The following is a 13,838-nucleotide window of genomic DNA, read 5'->3' on the forward strand; positions in this document are numbered from 1 at the left end:
CTCTTACATTAGTAGGAAATGTACATAATATATGTTCTTGAAGTAAGGAGAATTAAGTAAATAATAAATGCAAATTACAATAAACAATGCTAGTTCCTGTGCTAGAATACATACTTCTCTACTTTGCGGTAATGTTATGCGGTAAAGATGGTTTTAAAGGGGTATAGAGCATCACTTTTATTGCATCAATAAATATTATGTTACGCGTTGGTGTATCTGTACTCAAGGACTACAAAGCAACTTCAGAAGTGTAATTATGGTTGCGTTGAAAAGAATTACAGAGTATAATTGTCAAAATTATCTCAAGATTACATCATAGGTGCAGTAAATATTAAAGTATCTTTAATTTCAATTTTTTAAAAGATGCTAATCATATAAAAGTTGGACAACACATTTAGACCAATTAAATAATGCTCTAAAATTTCTTTAGTGAATTTTCTAATGAATGAAGTTGTTTTAAAAGTAACAAAATGAGGCTTATTCACGAAGTAAATACTTTAATATCATGACAAATACAATATTTCACAAATGGAATTGGATGAAACAGTAAAAATGGTTTGCAAAGTATAAACCTGCATTCTATGTGTTTGTAACAATTTGGCCCCTTGGAGAATACTGTACCTCCTTTTGCATTCAACCCACTTAAACACTATTTTTTAACTATATTTATTTTCATTGACTATATTAACTTACTGTACTCACAACAATTATTTGATACAAAAATCATATGTATATATATTTGTAAAAAGTGTACATTAGAAACTACAAAATACTTATTAATAAAATGATTATTTTTCTCTTTGGTATATTTTAGCTATTTTATTATTTTACTTCTTCATTTTTTATAAATATAATGATAAATTTTTAAGAGTTTTTGGTAAAAATTAAAGTGGAAAGGGGATTCACACAAAGAGCAAGAAAGATAGCAAAGGAGGGTAATACTATAGTAGTGCCCTCTAGTGATCGTAACTGATTCATGAACGTACTGGATCGATCCAGTCGATGTAAATTAACTTCTTAATTGAGTTAATTTGTCAAAAACAAATTTTAAAGATTAAGGATATTTTTTCCCTATGAAATAAAACATATGTATATTTTCAAATTGAATTCACATTTGCAGTGTCTGTTAGTTTACACATGTAATATGCATTCATCTGTAAGATAAAATTGCTATCAATCAAGTTATATCCCATAAAGACACCACATTCAATTAAAAACAAAATTTCCAATGGCACCCGCATCTTCTTTGATCGACGTCTTCTAAACTTAGCTTCCCACACAGCGAACAAAGGCTTAGTTGTCCACAAAATAACCTTTGTAACCTTTTCAGTGGTTTTATTACGATTTGGGGACTCCCTTATGAAAGGAGCCTTTCAGACAACGAATTTGTGCAGGCGCCAGCAAAACATGGCGACTCCCATAACTCAAGGATGTAATTTATCATTCATCAAGTACAGTTTAGGTGATCTTTCTTCTCATGATGTGCAAGCAAAGGCAGCGAAATATTCTGAACAAACTTTGAATACATCAATGCATTTTACGATTGGTGACAGTTAAGACAGATTTATCTTTTCAAAGATTCATGAAGGGAAGAATGCGATATAGCACATTTTTTTGAAGAGATATGAAGAAAAAACAAATATAGCGCTCTAAAAGTGAGACTAAAATGCACAATATTGAGTTTTCCAAATAAATACAGGAAATACGACCTATGAATCAAATGGATAGAATAAATATAATCTATAAGTGTAGTGTCATCACGGAAATTTGATACTATCTTTTTTTCCCTTTCTGTCTCTCTACAAGAAGTGAGAGAATTAGATAGTGTCAGTTATTGTTGCCAGTTAAATTTATCTTCGTTGACGCATGCGAATTGGTAACTGACATTGACTGTGACGTCACAGCACGAAAAGCAATATTATCATATTGTATTTCGTTGGTATCTTGGTTTTGTATTGTGACGTATTATAATCTCGAGACATCTCAGTTAATTAAAAGAACCTTGAAGTATTTTTATGTTTAATAAACCAAATGATAATTATACTGCATATTCAGACGACTTAATTACAAAAATTATTTCAATAAGAAAAAAATGAATCAAACTTAAATCAGAAATTTATGTCTCTTTATTTTATCGGTAGTTATTCATCTGTCGGTACTATTGACGAAGTTTTATGGAAATCGCCATCATTAAGCTGCTCTCACTAAAAGCAAATAGAAATTTTTATAATTAAAGAAATCACTCAGATTACACTTCATTTACCTGTCGCGAAGTTGATTAAATCTGAACAAATTCATTGGGTTTACTAGGAATGATAGCGAACGAAAGGGAAAAAAAATCTCAAAGTTAATAAAGATGCTTGGAATTTTCATCTGAAGTTAATAACATCAAAAAACTACCAGATCTAAATTACTTAGTAATGTCAATTAATGATGCATTTGATAAAAGGGAAAAATCGGTTCCATTCTAAAACCAAATGGTCGAAATGCTTTTCAATTATTAATCGTAACGAGATTTTATTTTTTTATATATTTTTTAGAACACGAAAAATTTTAAGAATAATTGCTGTCGCATTTTCGTCATTTTTAATTATATCCTTTCTTCTTTTTACATTCTTTATTAATATGTTAAACAGCACAGTTTTTTTCATATAAATTCCTAACAATTGTGTTTTAGAGGTTCTCAGATGGTCATCGTAATATTTAGAATTGCCCTATTGATGTAGTTTCGTATAAGTAGAATTTCTAACAAACAACGTTGTATAGTTGGAAAGAATTGGATTCAATTCCTGTCTTAGCCAAAGAAAAGCCAATTTGACTGTGATCGACCAATAAATGAGTTTTGATGTTTATATTTTGTTGCCAAGAAATTATATTCTTATTTAATCTTTTATTCAAGTAAACAAACAAAGTTTACGCGTGAAGGATTTTCGTGACGAGACTGTTGCCTTCACAACTGCCTCAGTATCCCATAATGCAAAGCACCCTTCCTTTCGGATGTGCATACTGTTATGCATTATGGGAAGGGCTACTAGCCAGACAAGTTTTGACCTTTATTGAATATTTTACTAGTTCAATATCCTTAGGATTCAAAAAAAAAAAAAAAGGACTCAAAAAATGATCTAAAAAGATCACTCTTTCATGTAACTGAAACAAAACTCATAAATTTCTAACCTACCGCCCGAAATGTTGTGTCAGATCTCAGCTCAGGCAGCCTACCACTACGCTAGGCCTCAGTTCTAGTCAAAAACTATTATTACTTATATTAGGCAAAAACCTACCACTCGCCAAGCATCAGCTTTGCATGGCAGCAGACAAGGTCCGCTGCTGCACAAGGCTTACCGACCGATTCACCCAGAGAGACGTAATCATGGTAATGTTTATTTAACGAAAGAAACTAGCAATGTTTAAGTAAAGCCGACTCTAAAAATTTAAGACGATCCCTAGACCACTCAATAGTGGCCGAAAGACCGTCTAACTGAGCGTTGATTCTATTCAGTGATGGCCTTCCCCCCCCCACCACCGAGCAGACCGCTCATATTTTCCGAAGAAAAGCATTCACCGACAAAGCCCCTCACCGGGCTGTGCTGGAAAACACTTTCCCCGGAGATTCAAATTGCTCCCTTAAGGCAAAAACCTTAAGAGAGCGAACGCAAACTCTCGAATCTCTGCGTCCCAGGTGGTAACTAGCGACTCTAACTACCTCACGGACTTCATAACATCATGAGCAAGGAAACCAACCTCATGCAGCTTCCTATATTTTCTATATGCAAATAATAAAAAGGTGTATTAACTTATTAACAATTATTTTAAAAAATATTTAAAAATAAAAATTATTAAATAACTCTTTTAATTTTTTATTAATTAATTTAAAATTAATATTCTTTTCAGATATTTAAAATATAAACAACCGATAAACTATCATCGAACTTGACTACAGTTTCCTCATGCTTGAATGTGTAGAGAAAACCGTTCGTTAACTTCCCCACAACTTCATCAAAGCTTTTCTGTTTCCATGGTGATAACATCGTTTACTCGTTCATACGTTATCATCCAACCAGAGACGCACTACTGTTTCTTCGCAGAATATGCATTCAGAATTCACTTAAATATAAGGTCTCCATGGGAGCAGGATGCTAAGCACCTCTCGCCAGAACACACTGCTCTAATGAAACTACTGCCCCTTAAATTCGTTCGCCTGATGGTCACACACATACACACACGCTGTACCTTTTATGTTGCTACAACATTATCAGGCATCGAGGCTAAATCGCGATTGCTTTGATTACGCTTTAATATAAAAGCGGAAACGAAACTGCTAGCAATTTATCACATACATAATGCAAGGGAAGCGATCTGCTGTGAAAGCAGAAGTGGATCTTATTCGCCACTGAAATGAAGACGAAAATGTTTGTTTCTTGATCGGATGGTGATGACAGTTCTGATAATGTGGAAGTTCCGGAGAAGGTTTCGTCTTTCTTTCTTCTTTCTTTCTTTCTATATCTACATGCTCTATCTTTCTCGATATTTATTCTCCCTTCTCTCCATTTTCTTTCCATTTCTTCTGTTTTTCCTTGTTCCAATTTTTTTTTAAATCTTGATATTCTCCCTTTCTTATCTTTTATTCTTCATTTCTGTTCTCTTTTCTTTCTTCACTTCTTCCTTTTTTCCATCCATCTATCTATCTATTTATCTTTAATAGAATTAAAGATTGATAGTCGTAATAATAATTATCTATTTTGTAAATAGTTGTAATAGATATAATAGCTTCGACTTTTCGTCTACTTCTTATACATCCTTTATTTTTCAATTTCCTTTTATGTTTTTTTCCCCATCCGTATTTCGTTTTTTTTTTTCATTATCTTATGTGGATTTTTATCTTATCTGGATAAATGATGACGGAAGTAACCACAGTTTAATTTTAAAACATGTAACACAAAAAACATACACATATTTACTTGGTCCACTAAACAGGGCAATTGTATTAAATCGACACCATCTAAAAATCATACACGCACGCACGCAAGCGCACACACACACACACACACATATATATATATTGAGATATCAATCTTTAATGACACACTCACAATACACTTTAGAACCTCCACACACGCAGGTGTTCCTAAAGCACGAGACAGATAGTTTGAACTAAATAGGTGCTGTTCTAACCATAGCATAATCTACATATTATAAGCTAATGAGGAAACCGATTGATTATTTCCGATAGTTTACTTGATTGATTTTTTTTTTCATAGGCACTAACTATCATCACAGGGTTATAAGGATCGGAAATCCTGGAAGAATTCAATTCATCTTGAAGAATAAATTACTGGACATTCAAGAGGACATTTAGATGGATTCTCTTTTTATTCGAATTATGCGAATTTTGTAAAGGCATCGTATGAACTGAGTTTGAGGGATGCGATTTACAATCGGAATTTAAAAGAAGCCAATAAGATGGTTAAATTATTTTTACAAAAAAAAAAAAAAAAAAAAGTTGATTCGTCGATGGAGCTCAAGACATCTTAGAGAAATCTTTATACGATTCTTCCATTAAGATGTATGAAAGACTTAAAAATTTTCACTAATCTTGGACAGAATTCTGAGTACAAACAACACATATTTTCCAAAGCATCGGAGGGAAATAGAAACGTTGAGAGCGGTAAAAATTCTTAGAAAGACAGCATATGGTAAAAAGTTGCAGGAATTGCTTCCATTAAAACAGTTTCACAAATAGATTAAAAATTAAAGTATTAAAAAAAGCAATCATTTCAATTAAAATGCTAAACGAACTCTGATCGTTTCAACTAAATATCTAATTTAAATCCTAACGATTAAACTATATTTATCTCAAAAGTTTTTTCTTTTTCGACTCGTATTATTTTTGGGAATTATATAAAGAACATTCAAATAAAAATTAATGAGATCTCATATACTAACTAATAGAATTATTTAAATGAATAAATTTCTCCTTTAAATATAATTAATTAAATTGTATTAATATCGCGATACAGTTTGATAAATAGAGTATACGAATATTTTATCATATTAATATTAAACTAAAAATTAAACATAAATCAAAAGCAATATAGATATTACTGTTGAATTCGAATCATAGGTCACTATCGACTTAATTTTGAACGGAAGAAGTCAAGTTTTTAATTTGTATTAGCATGGCTGACTGCAAAAATCACTTTCTTAACCCAAGCCTGTCTGAGAAGTTCACACCACGAATTTTCAGAAATAGACATTATTATGATCACTGTATTGACCAACAGTAGGCAGAGTAACATAAACTACTGAAAGAAAAAAATATTAAAATGTAGAAGCATGTGTGTGTTTTTATTTCACATTCATGATCTCGTGTAAACGGAGAATTCTTCAACGTTTGGAAGGTTTCTATAAGCAATATGATACTTCCCCCTAGAGGACCGCTGTTCGTATCCTTTCATTTCCTTCCGGTATGGACGGATGGATTTTTATGGTCCATAGAGTTTATGGAATATTTCACTTATAGTTAAAGGTAGCCCCCCCCCTCATTCTCCTGCATCTGACAATCACTTTTTCTATTTGATAACATTGATACCGTTTTTTTTTTCACTGTCATTGATGCCGGAAAATTGTTGAAACAAACAACTGTACTGGTACAGTTTAGCAAAATGTTTCATTTCAGAAATATACGTTGGAGAATAAAGATTGTTCCTATTATTCTAGAACCAGTGCTCAAAGCTTCGAGATACGTGGAGTTTTCTCTTACATAAGAAAGAAGTCTCAGATATATTTATCAGCTAAGAGCTCTCCATCTTCTAATCCCGAAGTGGATGTATACATTTATAAAGGTGTTGAATTTCATCTCCTGATGTAAGACTACCATCTTGTTTATCGTAACTAAACATTTTCCACGTTTGGTCTTTTGCTACAAGTTCTAAACCTTAAGTGGCCAAGATGGACATATCCTCTATATATTTTTCTATCGATATAATACACGAGATGTAGAATCACATCACTTCCATTTATGGGATACTGATGACAACTTGGAAAGAAATTTATTGACCTTTTTCTTGAAGAGCTGGAGGTTGAAGAAACACTCCATGAAGAAGGTCGTTCCGAGCAGAAGTAAGCATGGAGTGTTTGCAAGTAGACTGTAAAAGGATTTTGGGCAGCTGCTACTCAAAGTGGAGCAGATGATGGTTGCCATTTCAGTAGAACAGATTCCAAGGAAATATATGTAATAAACACAAAGCTGAAAGTGTGTGCGCCCGAGAATATTTTTGGGGGGGGGGGGGTAGGTACACTATTCATCCAAAACATTTGGGCAGTATGTATTCTAGAAATGGCCAGATTTCGGATTTGTATATAGTGAATAGCTGAGTAGGTAAACAGGAATGTCTAGAGCGAAAGAGAATGTTTAGAGTCGCTGTGGTTGAGTGGTGATCGACACTTAACATCATGTGTATAATACTGTTATTAGTGTTCTCATATGGAGATTATCAAGTTAACGTGGTGTTGATGGCAAAAATGATAAGACAATGGTGTCATGTTTTCAAAGTGCATAGTGTGTACGGGAAAGGGGGGGTATGAGGAAGACAATGCGGTAAAGAAAGTGAATTTTGCATTTAGTCTATGTAACTTTTTCCTCCGTTTTACAAAAGAGAAGACTTAAAAGCATTTCATGACCCCTATTAAATTAAGCTAAATGTTTAAAGGAAACAAATTCGACGTAGAAGTGAAAAGAAAATGCTGCAAACGTATTACAGAAAATTACTATCTTCTACTTCCTCTGTTACCTCTCTTAGTTGCAAACTAATGCTCAACGAAATGGAAGAAAAACGGATATATAATATCAGCTATTCAAATAAGAATTGTAATGGTCCATTTCTGTTTATTGCAGAAAATAGCGACACTAACTCAATATTTAAGGAACGAAGTGTTAACCACCCCTGCTTTATTCCTTTCTATCGGTGACTGGGGATGTAATTTTTCTGTGGAGTCTCCCATGGCACTGTGATAATCTGCATACGTATCGTCTCTGACCATCCCTCCATTAAATGTTTTCAGTCTCCTTGGCGAAGTAGGGAATTGATCTCCCGGATGCCCTTGGGGTGTTCTACACCTATCTTCCGTGTGTCGACTGTCCTCCAAGGGCACAATGCTCGTGTCGAAAGGCTGAATAATGCCCTGCTCTGCGGAAGTCGAATTGCGATTGGAAGCAGCTGCAAAATGATCACTTAACAGAGAACCCCGATAATAGTCAAGATAGATGGAAGTCGGACGTGGGATGCGAGTCAGCGTAAAATCTTCAAGACGTAGATTTAAGTGAGGGATGGCATCCATTTCGAGAGTTTTCGAAGGTTTCCGTCTCCAGCACTTCACACAACAAATCACCATGGCAACCAGAAGAATTAATCCGAACGATGCTCCTACTGCAATATAAGCGATGAGTTCGTTGGTCCAGAAGTGTCTGGATTGGTTTTCTTCTGGCAATGTAGAAGAAGAAGGAGGAGGAGATGATGTTGATGATCTGTAGTCGAGTTGTTGCACATCAACAACCCGGAAGACCTGATTAGCCATTTGGAAAGTTTGGTTCATTGGTTTCCCGATATTGTGGATGTTGTTCATAAGTTGATGGATGATGTTTGTGCTGCCAGAGACGGTGAGATTTAAAATAATCTCACTGCGACAAGTGACGTTGCCAATTTCCAGATCACGTGTATTAAACAAGTGAGCGACAACCGATTGGATTTCGGTATTCTCCGAAGATGGACATTCTCCCTGAAGCACCAACAACAGCTTATGAGGCACCGATTCTGAGCCCTTGGTTGGCGTGATCGCGATCTGCGATGTTTGGATAATAGATGATGATGGTACCATAGTAATGATAGGGGATGATGGAGTTGGAATGATACTTAAGGTAGTCTCCATATCATGGGGATATTCGCTAAGAATTGATGATGATGATGATGATGATGATGATGAGGTTGGAATGGATGAAAGGGTAAGTACAGATGGTGTAACTTCTTTGTTGTCAATTTCAGAGGCGTTTTTAGACTCATACGTTGAGTCAGAAATACTTAAGTACGATACCGTTTGGTTATCAAATTCACTACCGGGTACTACCGATGGTGCTTCTACAGAAATAATATCTTCAGAGGTTGGTAATGTCGTCATGGAAGTGGCTTTCTCCATAACTTCTGTTGATGGTAAAATATGGGGAGTATTTGAAAGCATATTTGAATCTGTAGTGTGGTCCGTCAATGACTCTTCAGGAACCAGAATGGAAGGAGTTAAAGATGGAGATTCTGGAATGTGTAAAGATGTTTCCATAGTAGAAATCACTGCTGTAGGCTCAATGGCCTTTTCGAGACGGGATTCTTGATCCGTCATACTAGAACTGGAATGCACGGCCTGGATGAAAGCTGGAGATGAGGTTGAACCACTACCTTCCCATTGTGTCGATTCCTCGGACTCTGCTACATTGATGAAGGAAGAAGATGGACGGGAAAGATCTGTAACCGGAGTAGGACTGATAGCTGCATTTAAAAAAATAGTAAATTAATTAAATTGCACTATTGGATCGAATCCGATTAATAATAAATAATGTAAATCTCAAAAATGATATTTATTTTGTTAAAATACATTTATAAAACATCTGTTTGTTTTTTTTAAATCCTCACTAAATCGGAAATTAATGGAAATTGAACTACATATGTTTTACGTTTAGACTCACACCGTACTATGCAGGATTTCGAAACCAATCCGATAGAGTAGGACGGTTAATCCGCATTCCTGCAGTCTCTTATATAATACACGTGTTCTTCTGACCAGATTGCTGTTTTGCTAATGGAAAACCAGAGTTGAGTTCCAGGAAGAGAAACAACTCACCACCTTCATCTGAGACCAGCTAACTCACCTTCAGTTGAAAAGTCTTCGTAATGGTTCTTTGCGTCTTAGACGTAATTCAAACCGGCTAAGCTAGGGAGGCATGAATAGTTTAAGGAAATATAAATTCTATTACAAGAATCACAATATATCTCCTCTTCGTGGAAAATTCATCTCAATAAGTGATAAATAACTGAATTTTGAATTATTTATTTCAAATCCAGAATGTTAATGAATTTGTCCCCCCCCCCAGACATCCATAAATATCTTGTTTTTATGTTAATTCAATTTCTCTTCTATGTTGTTTTTTTTTTTAATCATATCCATTCTCAAGATCCTCCTTAGATTTCATCCCACAAAACAGACGAAACCGGCCCAGAGAATACGCGCAATTAGAAGATACAATATGTGGGTCTCGTGGTATTCTCGCTTTCGGTCCGAATTACAAATTACATCTTTGATATATTTTAATTCATTTTTTGCTGTTTGGCAGTATCACATCTTTACTCTAATGTAGAGTCATCAAGGTTCGTATTTGGTCAATTATCACAAGCAATATTTATTATAGAAAACAATTGAAATTAAGTAATGAAACTAAGAAAGACCAGAGAATCGCGGTAATACTTCGACTTATTTTAAATAATCAATTAATGAAATCAATTAATAGAATTAGACTGATGTCAAAACAATTAACTTACCTTCATTGGTTCGACACATTCCGATGCTTCCTTCCTATCGTGAACGAAACAGAGTAGTTGTCATTAATTTTACATAAAAGTATCCTTTTAAAATTTTAAATTTAATTAAGTTTAATCAAAAAGGATCAAAGAAAGATCATTTATTTTTAAAGTGATTCATTTCTTATGTTAAACAACATCCAAGGTTATATTAAATTGACTTAAGGATGTAGAATCTTTTTAAATACATTTTTTTCGGCTGTGATCTCTAGATGTCCATTTCGTTACGTTACGGAAGTACGGGTACTTTCCTAACGTAACTATTATGATCTTATCCTCCAGTTATTCCAAATTTCTTTAATTTTTAACTAACCTAAAAAAAAAAAAAATCGCTATCACCTAACATCTTTTGAAGCTACATTTAATCTCATATCTTATTGTGAAAAAGTCATCTTCCTCAAGCGATGCATTTGGAAAAAAAAAAAAAAAGAGAGAAAGAAATTTCAACATCTCCTGACTTTATGAAGGTCAACATGCGGCTTGCTTTAACAAAATCCCTTGTGTCATTCTTCATTTTTTGAAGAAGGAAAGGTGAATAAAAAGCGTTATCTTACAATATCGGGAAAACTTCATTTCGCAGCTAGTGACTTGTGAAAGACACACATCAACTCCCTAAAGAATAAAATATTCCCACTATTGCTCAAGGTGGGGACTTTATTCAATTGTTACGCACCACAAATTACGTAAAAATAATGAAAAATAATGTTACTTAACGATAATATGTGGAAAAGTTTTAAACTACGAACATTTAAAACGAACTTAGTTATTTATGAAGCAATCACTCGCAACTAAACCGAAATAAATTAGATTTGGCATACTAATCTCTCAACGTCTCTCATGGCACGAATATTTTACAAAATGCTGAATGTTTAGTGCTAACCGTGTAACATTAATCAGTATGGTCATCAATTACACAAACAAGTTGGTTCAATTTCGATATTTGTGGAACTGCGATGGATCTCTCATCGTTAATAAATTACAGTTTGATTAATGAACTGTCGAAAAGGATAGTGTATTAGCTGTATACTAACTGCTACATTGCTTCGGCATTTCAACTCAACAAAACAAGTTAATGACAGGTATGCGATGAAATATTAGTTGATCCAAGTCTCAGTTTTATTTCCCTGTTGGATACAAAGCTCAGCACTTACCAGATTTCCACATGACGCGGAAGTCCATGATGTGGAGGGACTATACGGTTCCACCAGACTCGTACTAATTTCTCCTTCGGCTTCTATGGGAAAAAAAAAAAAAAAAAAATCGGCTTAAATCTTTTTCTGCTCATTAAAACATTTAATGAAAGGGATAACGTGAGGATTAAATATTTTTAAGTGCACTTACGTTGTAGCTCGCCTTTAACCAGCGCACACACTACGAAAAGAAAAAACCTACATTGCCAGCAAAACTTCATGATATCGGTTGAGAACGCTCGTTGATCAGAAAGCAATCCATTATAATTGGCTCTTTATCTTGGGTTCGTTATATGCCTACCAGAAAAAAGAAAATTACCAAAAAGAAAGAGAAAAAAAAAAATATATATATATATATATATATATATTTTATGATTACATATATATATATATATATGTAATCATGGATTTCTACTCGGTTGTCGTGATACATTTTAAAAAAATAGATTTAATGACTTAAACCGAGATAACTTATAAAGTTTTAATGAGAATAATATAACTAGTTTCGGCTTATAACAGCCTTCATCGGGTATTCATTAAAGGAAGAGAATAGTAATAAACATTGAAGTATCTAAAAAACTGGGAATTACAGATAAAAATTGCAACACATAATTGAAACAAAATACGTTGTTTTTTTTTAAGTTGTTCTAACTGGCGCGCTATTGTTTATTGCGTGTATGCGTGAACGCCAATATTGAATAACTGCAGTATGGCTATCTGCAGTACTGCAATTATAACTTAAATTGCTGTTTAAGTGATCAGGATTCAGGATGATTTCCCTGGATTCTACAATTTTTCTTTCGAACTCATCACCACAGCGAAAAATATTTTCTGATTTATCCCAGCAAACGGAGTGACTTTGGAGATCATCATTAGGATTGTTTGAAAAAAGAACATGACTGGACAACGCAGTTGCACGTGTTCTTTTGTAGGAGATGTCTCTCTTATGCTCCTCTATACGTTGTTCAATAGATTTGTTGGTTTGTCCAAAATAAGGGATATTGCAATCACGCCATAATTTACATACACCTGGATATTTTAGGTTGTGATGAATAGGTTTGGGATGGCTGATAAGAGAACGGATTTTTGGAAGAGTGGTGAAGAACGTCCTGATGTTGTATCTTTAAGGACCTTAGCCAATTTGTTAGAGACTGTGCTAATGTAAGGAATGGAGATGTTACCTTTAAAATTAATAGTTTCTGTGGTGCACTGCCTAGGAGGATCCAGAAGAAATTTCTTAATCGTTTTTTCAGAGTATCCATTTTGTTTAAAGATAAGAGAGAGGTGATTTATTTCTTTTTGGAGTTCATCTGGTTCATTCAAAAGAGAGCGTGCTCTGTGTCCTAAGGTAGATATAGTTCCTGTGGTGTGGGAAATGATGATAACGACTATGTAGGTATGTATTGGTATGAGTAGGTTTCCTGTATGTGGAGATTTTTAATCTTTCAGAGCATCGTGTAATCATTACATCCAGGAAAGATAAGGAGTTATTTTGTTCTAGATCAGCAGTAAATTTTATATTAGGATGTTGGTTGTTAAGATGATGAAGAAAATCTATGAGAGATGTGCGTCCGTGACTCCATAAAATGAAAATATCATCGACATAACGTTTCCAAAGTTTTGGTTTAAATGAGAAGGAAGATATAGCGTTCGTTTCAAAATCTTCAAGGAAGATGTTAGCTAGAACTGGGACAATGGGTTGCCCATTGCCATGCCTTGTTTTTGTTGGTAAATGGAGTCCCGATATCTAAAGTAACTAGAATGAATGAAATGTTTTAATAAAGCAAACATTTTTTTAGATAATTTTTCCTTTAGTAATGTAAGTCTTCGTCTGTAGGAACGTTAGTAAATAAAGAGATAATGTCAAAACTTGTTATGATGTCATTTTCATTAATGGAAATATCTTTGATATGAGAAACAAAATCTGTGGTGTTTTTGATGAATGATGAGGATGTATTGGAAAAACATTTGAGGTGCTTTGCTAGATTTTTTGAAAGATTTTAAGTAGGTGAATCAATTCCTTCCACGA

The 13,838-nt window shown here is 34.0% G+C and overlaps 1 protein-coding gene across 2 annotated transcripts in view; it reads right to left on the reverse strand.

Annotated features, from left to right (window-relative positions):
* Positions 1-477: 477 nt before the first annotated feature.
* The window catches only part of LOC150106636 (uncharacterized), a 54,391-nt gene continuing 41,030 nt past the window's right edge, over positions 478-13,838 (reverse strand). For both annotated transcript variants that reach the window (XM_090393232.1, XM_090393231.1), the window contains exons 2-5: positions 11,961-12,106; positions 11,771-11,853; positions 10,581-10,614; positions 478-9,533 (exon numbers count right to left, since the gene is read on the reverse strand). In XM_090393232.1, the coding sequence (XP_090249358.1) occupies positions 7,912-9,533; positions 10,581-10,614; positions 11,771-11,853; positions 11,961-12,030 (1,809 nt within the window). In that variant the 5' untranslated portion in view covers positions 12,031-12,106 and the 3' untranslated portion in view covers positions 478-7,911. The remainder of the gene's footprint in view (positions 9,534-10,580; positions 10,615-11,770; positions 11,854-11,960; positions 12,107-13,838) is intronic.

Source organism: Typopeltis vanoorti, chromosome 5 (assembly GCF_054136105.1).
Source record: "Typopeltis vanoorti isolate ZY-2024b chromosome 5, IOZ_Tvanoo_1.0, whole genome shotgun sequence".
Taxonomy (NCBI): Eukaryota; Metazoa; Arthropoda; class Arachnida; order Uropygi; family Thelyphonidae; genus Typopeltis; species Typopeltis vanoorti.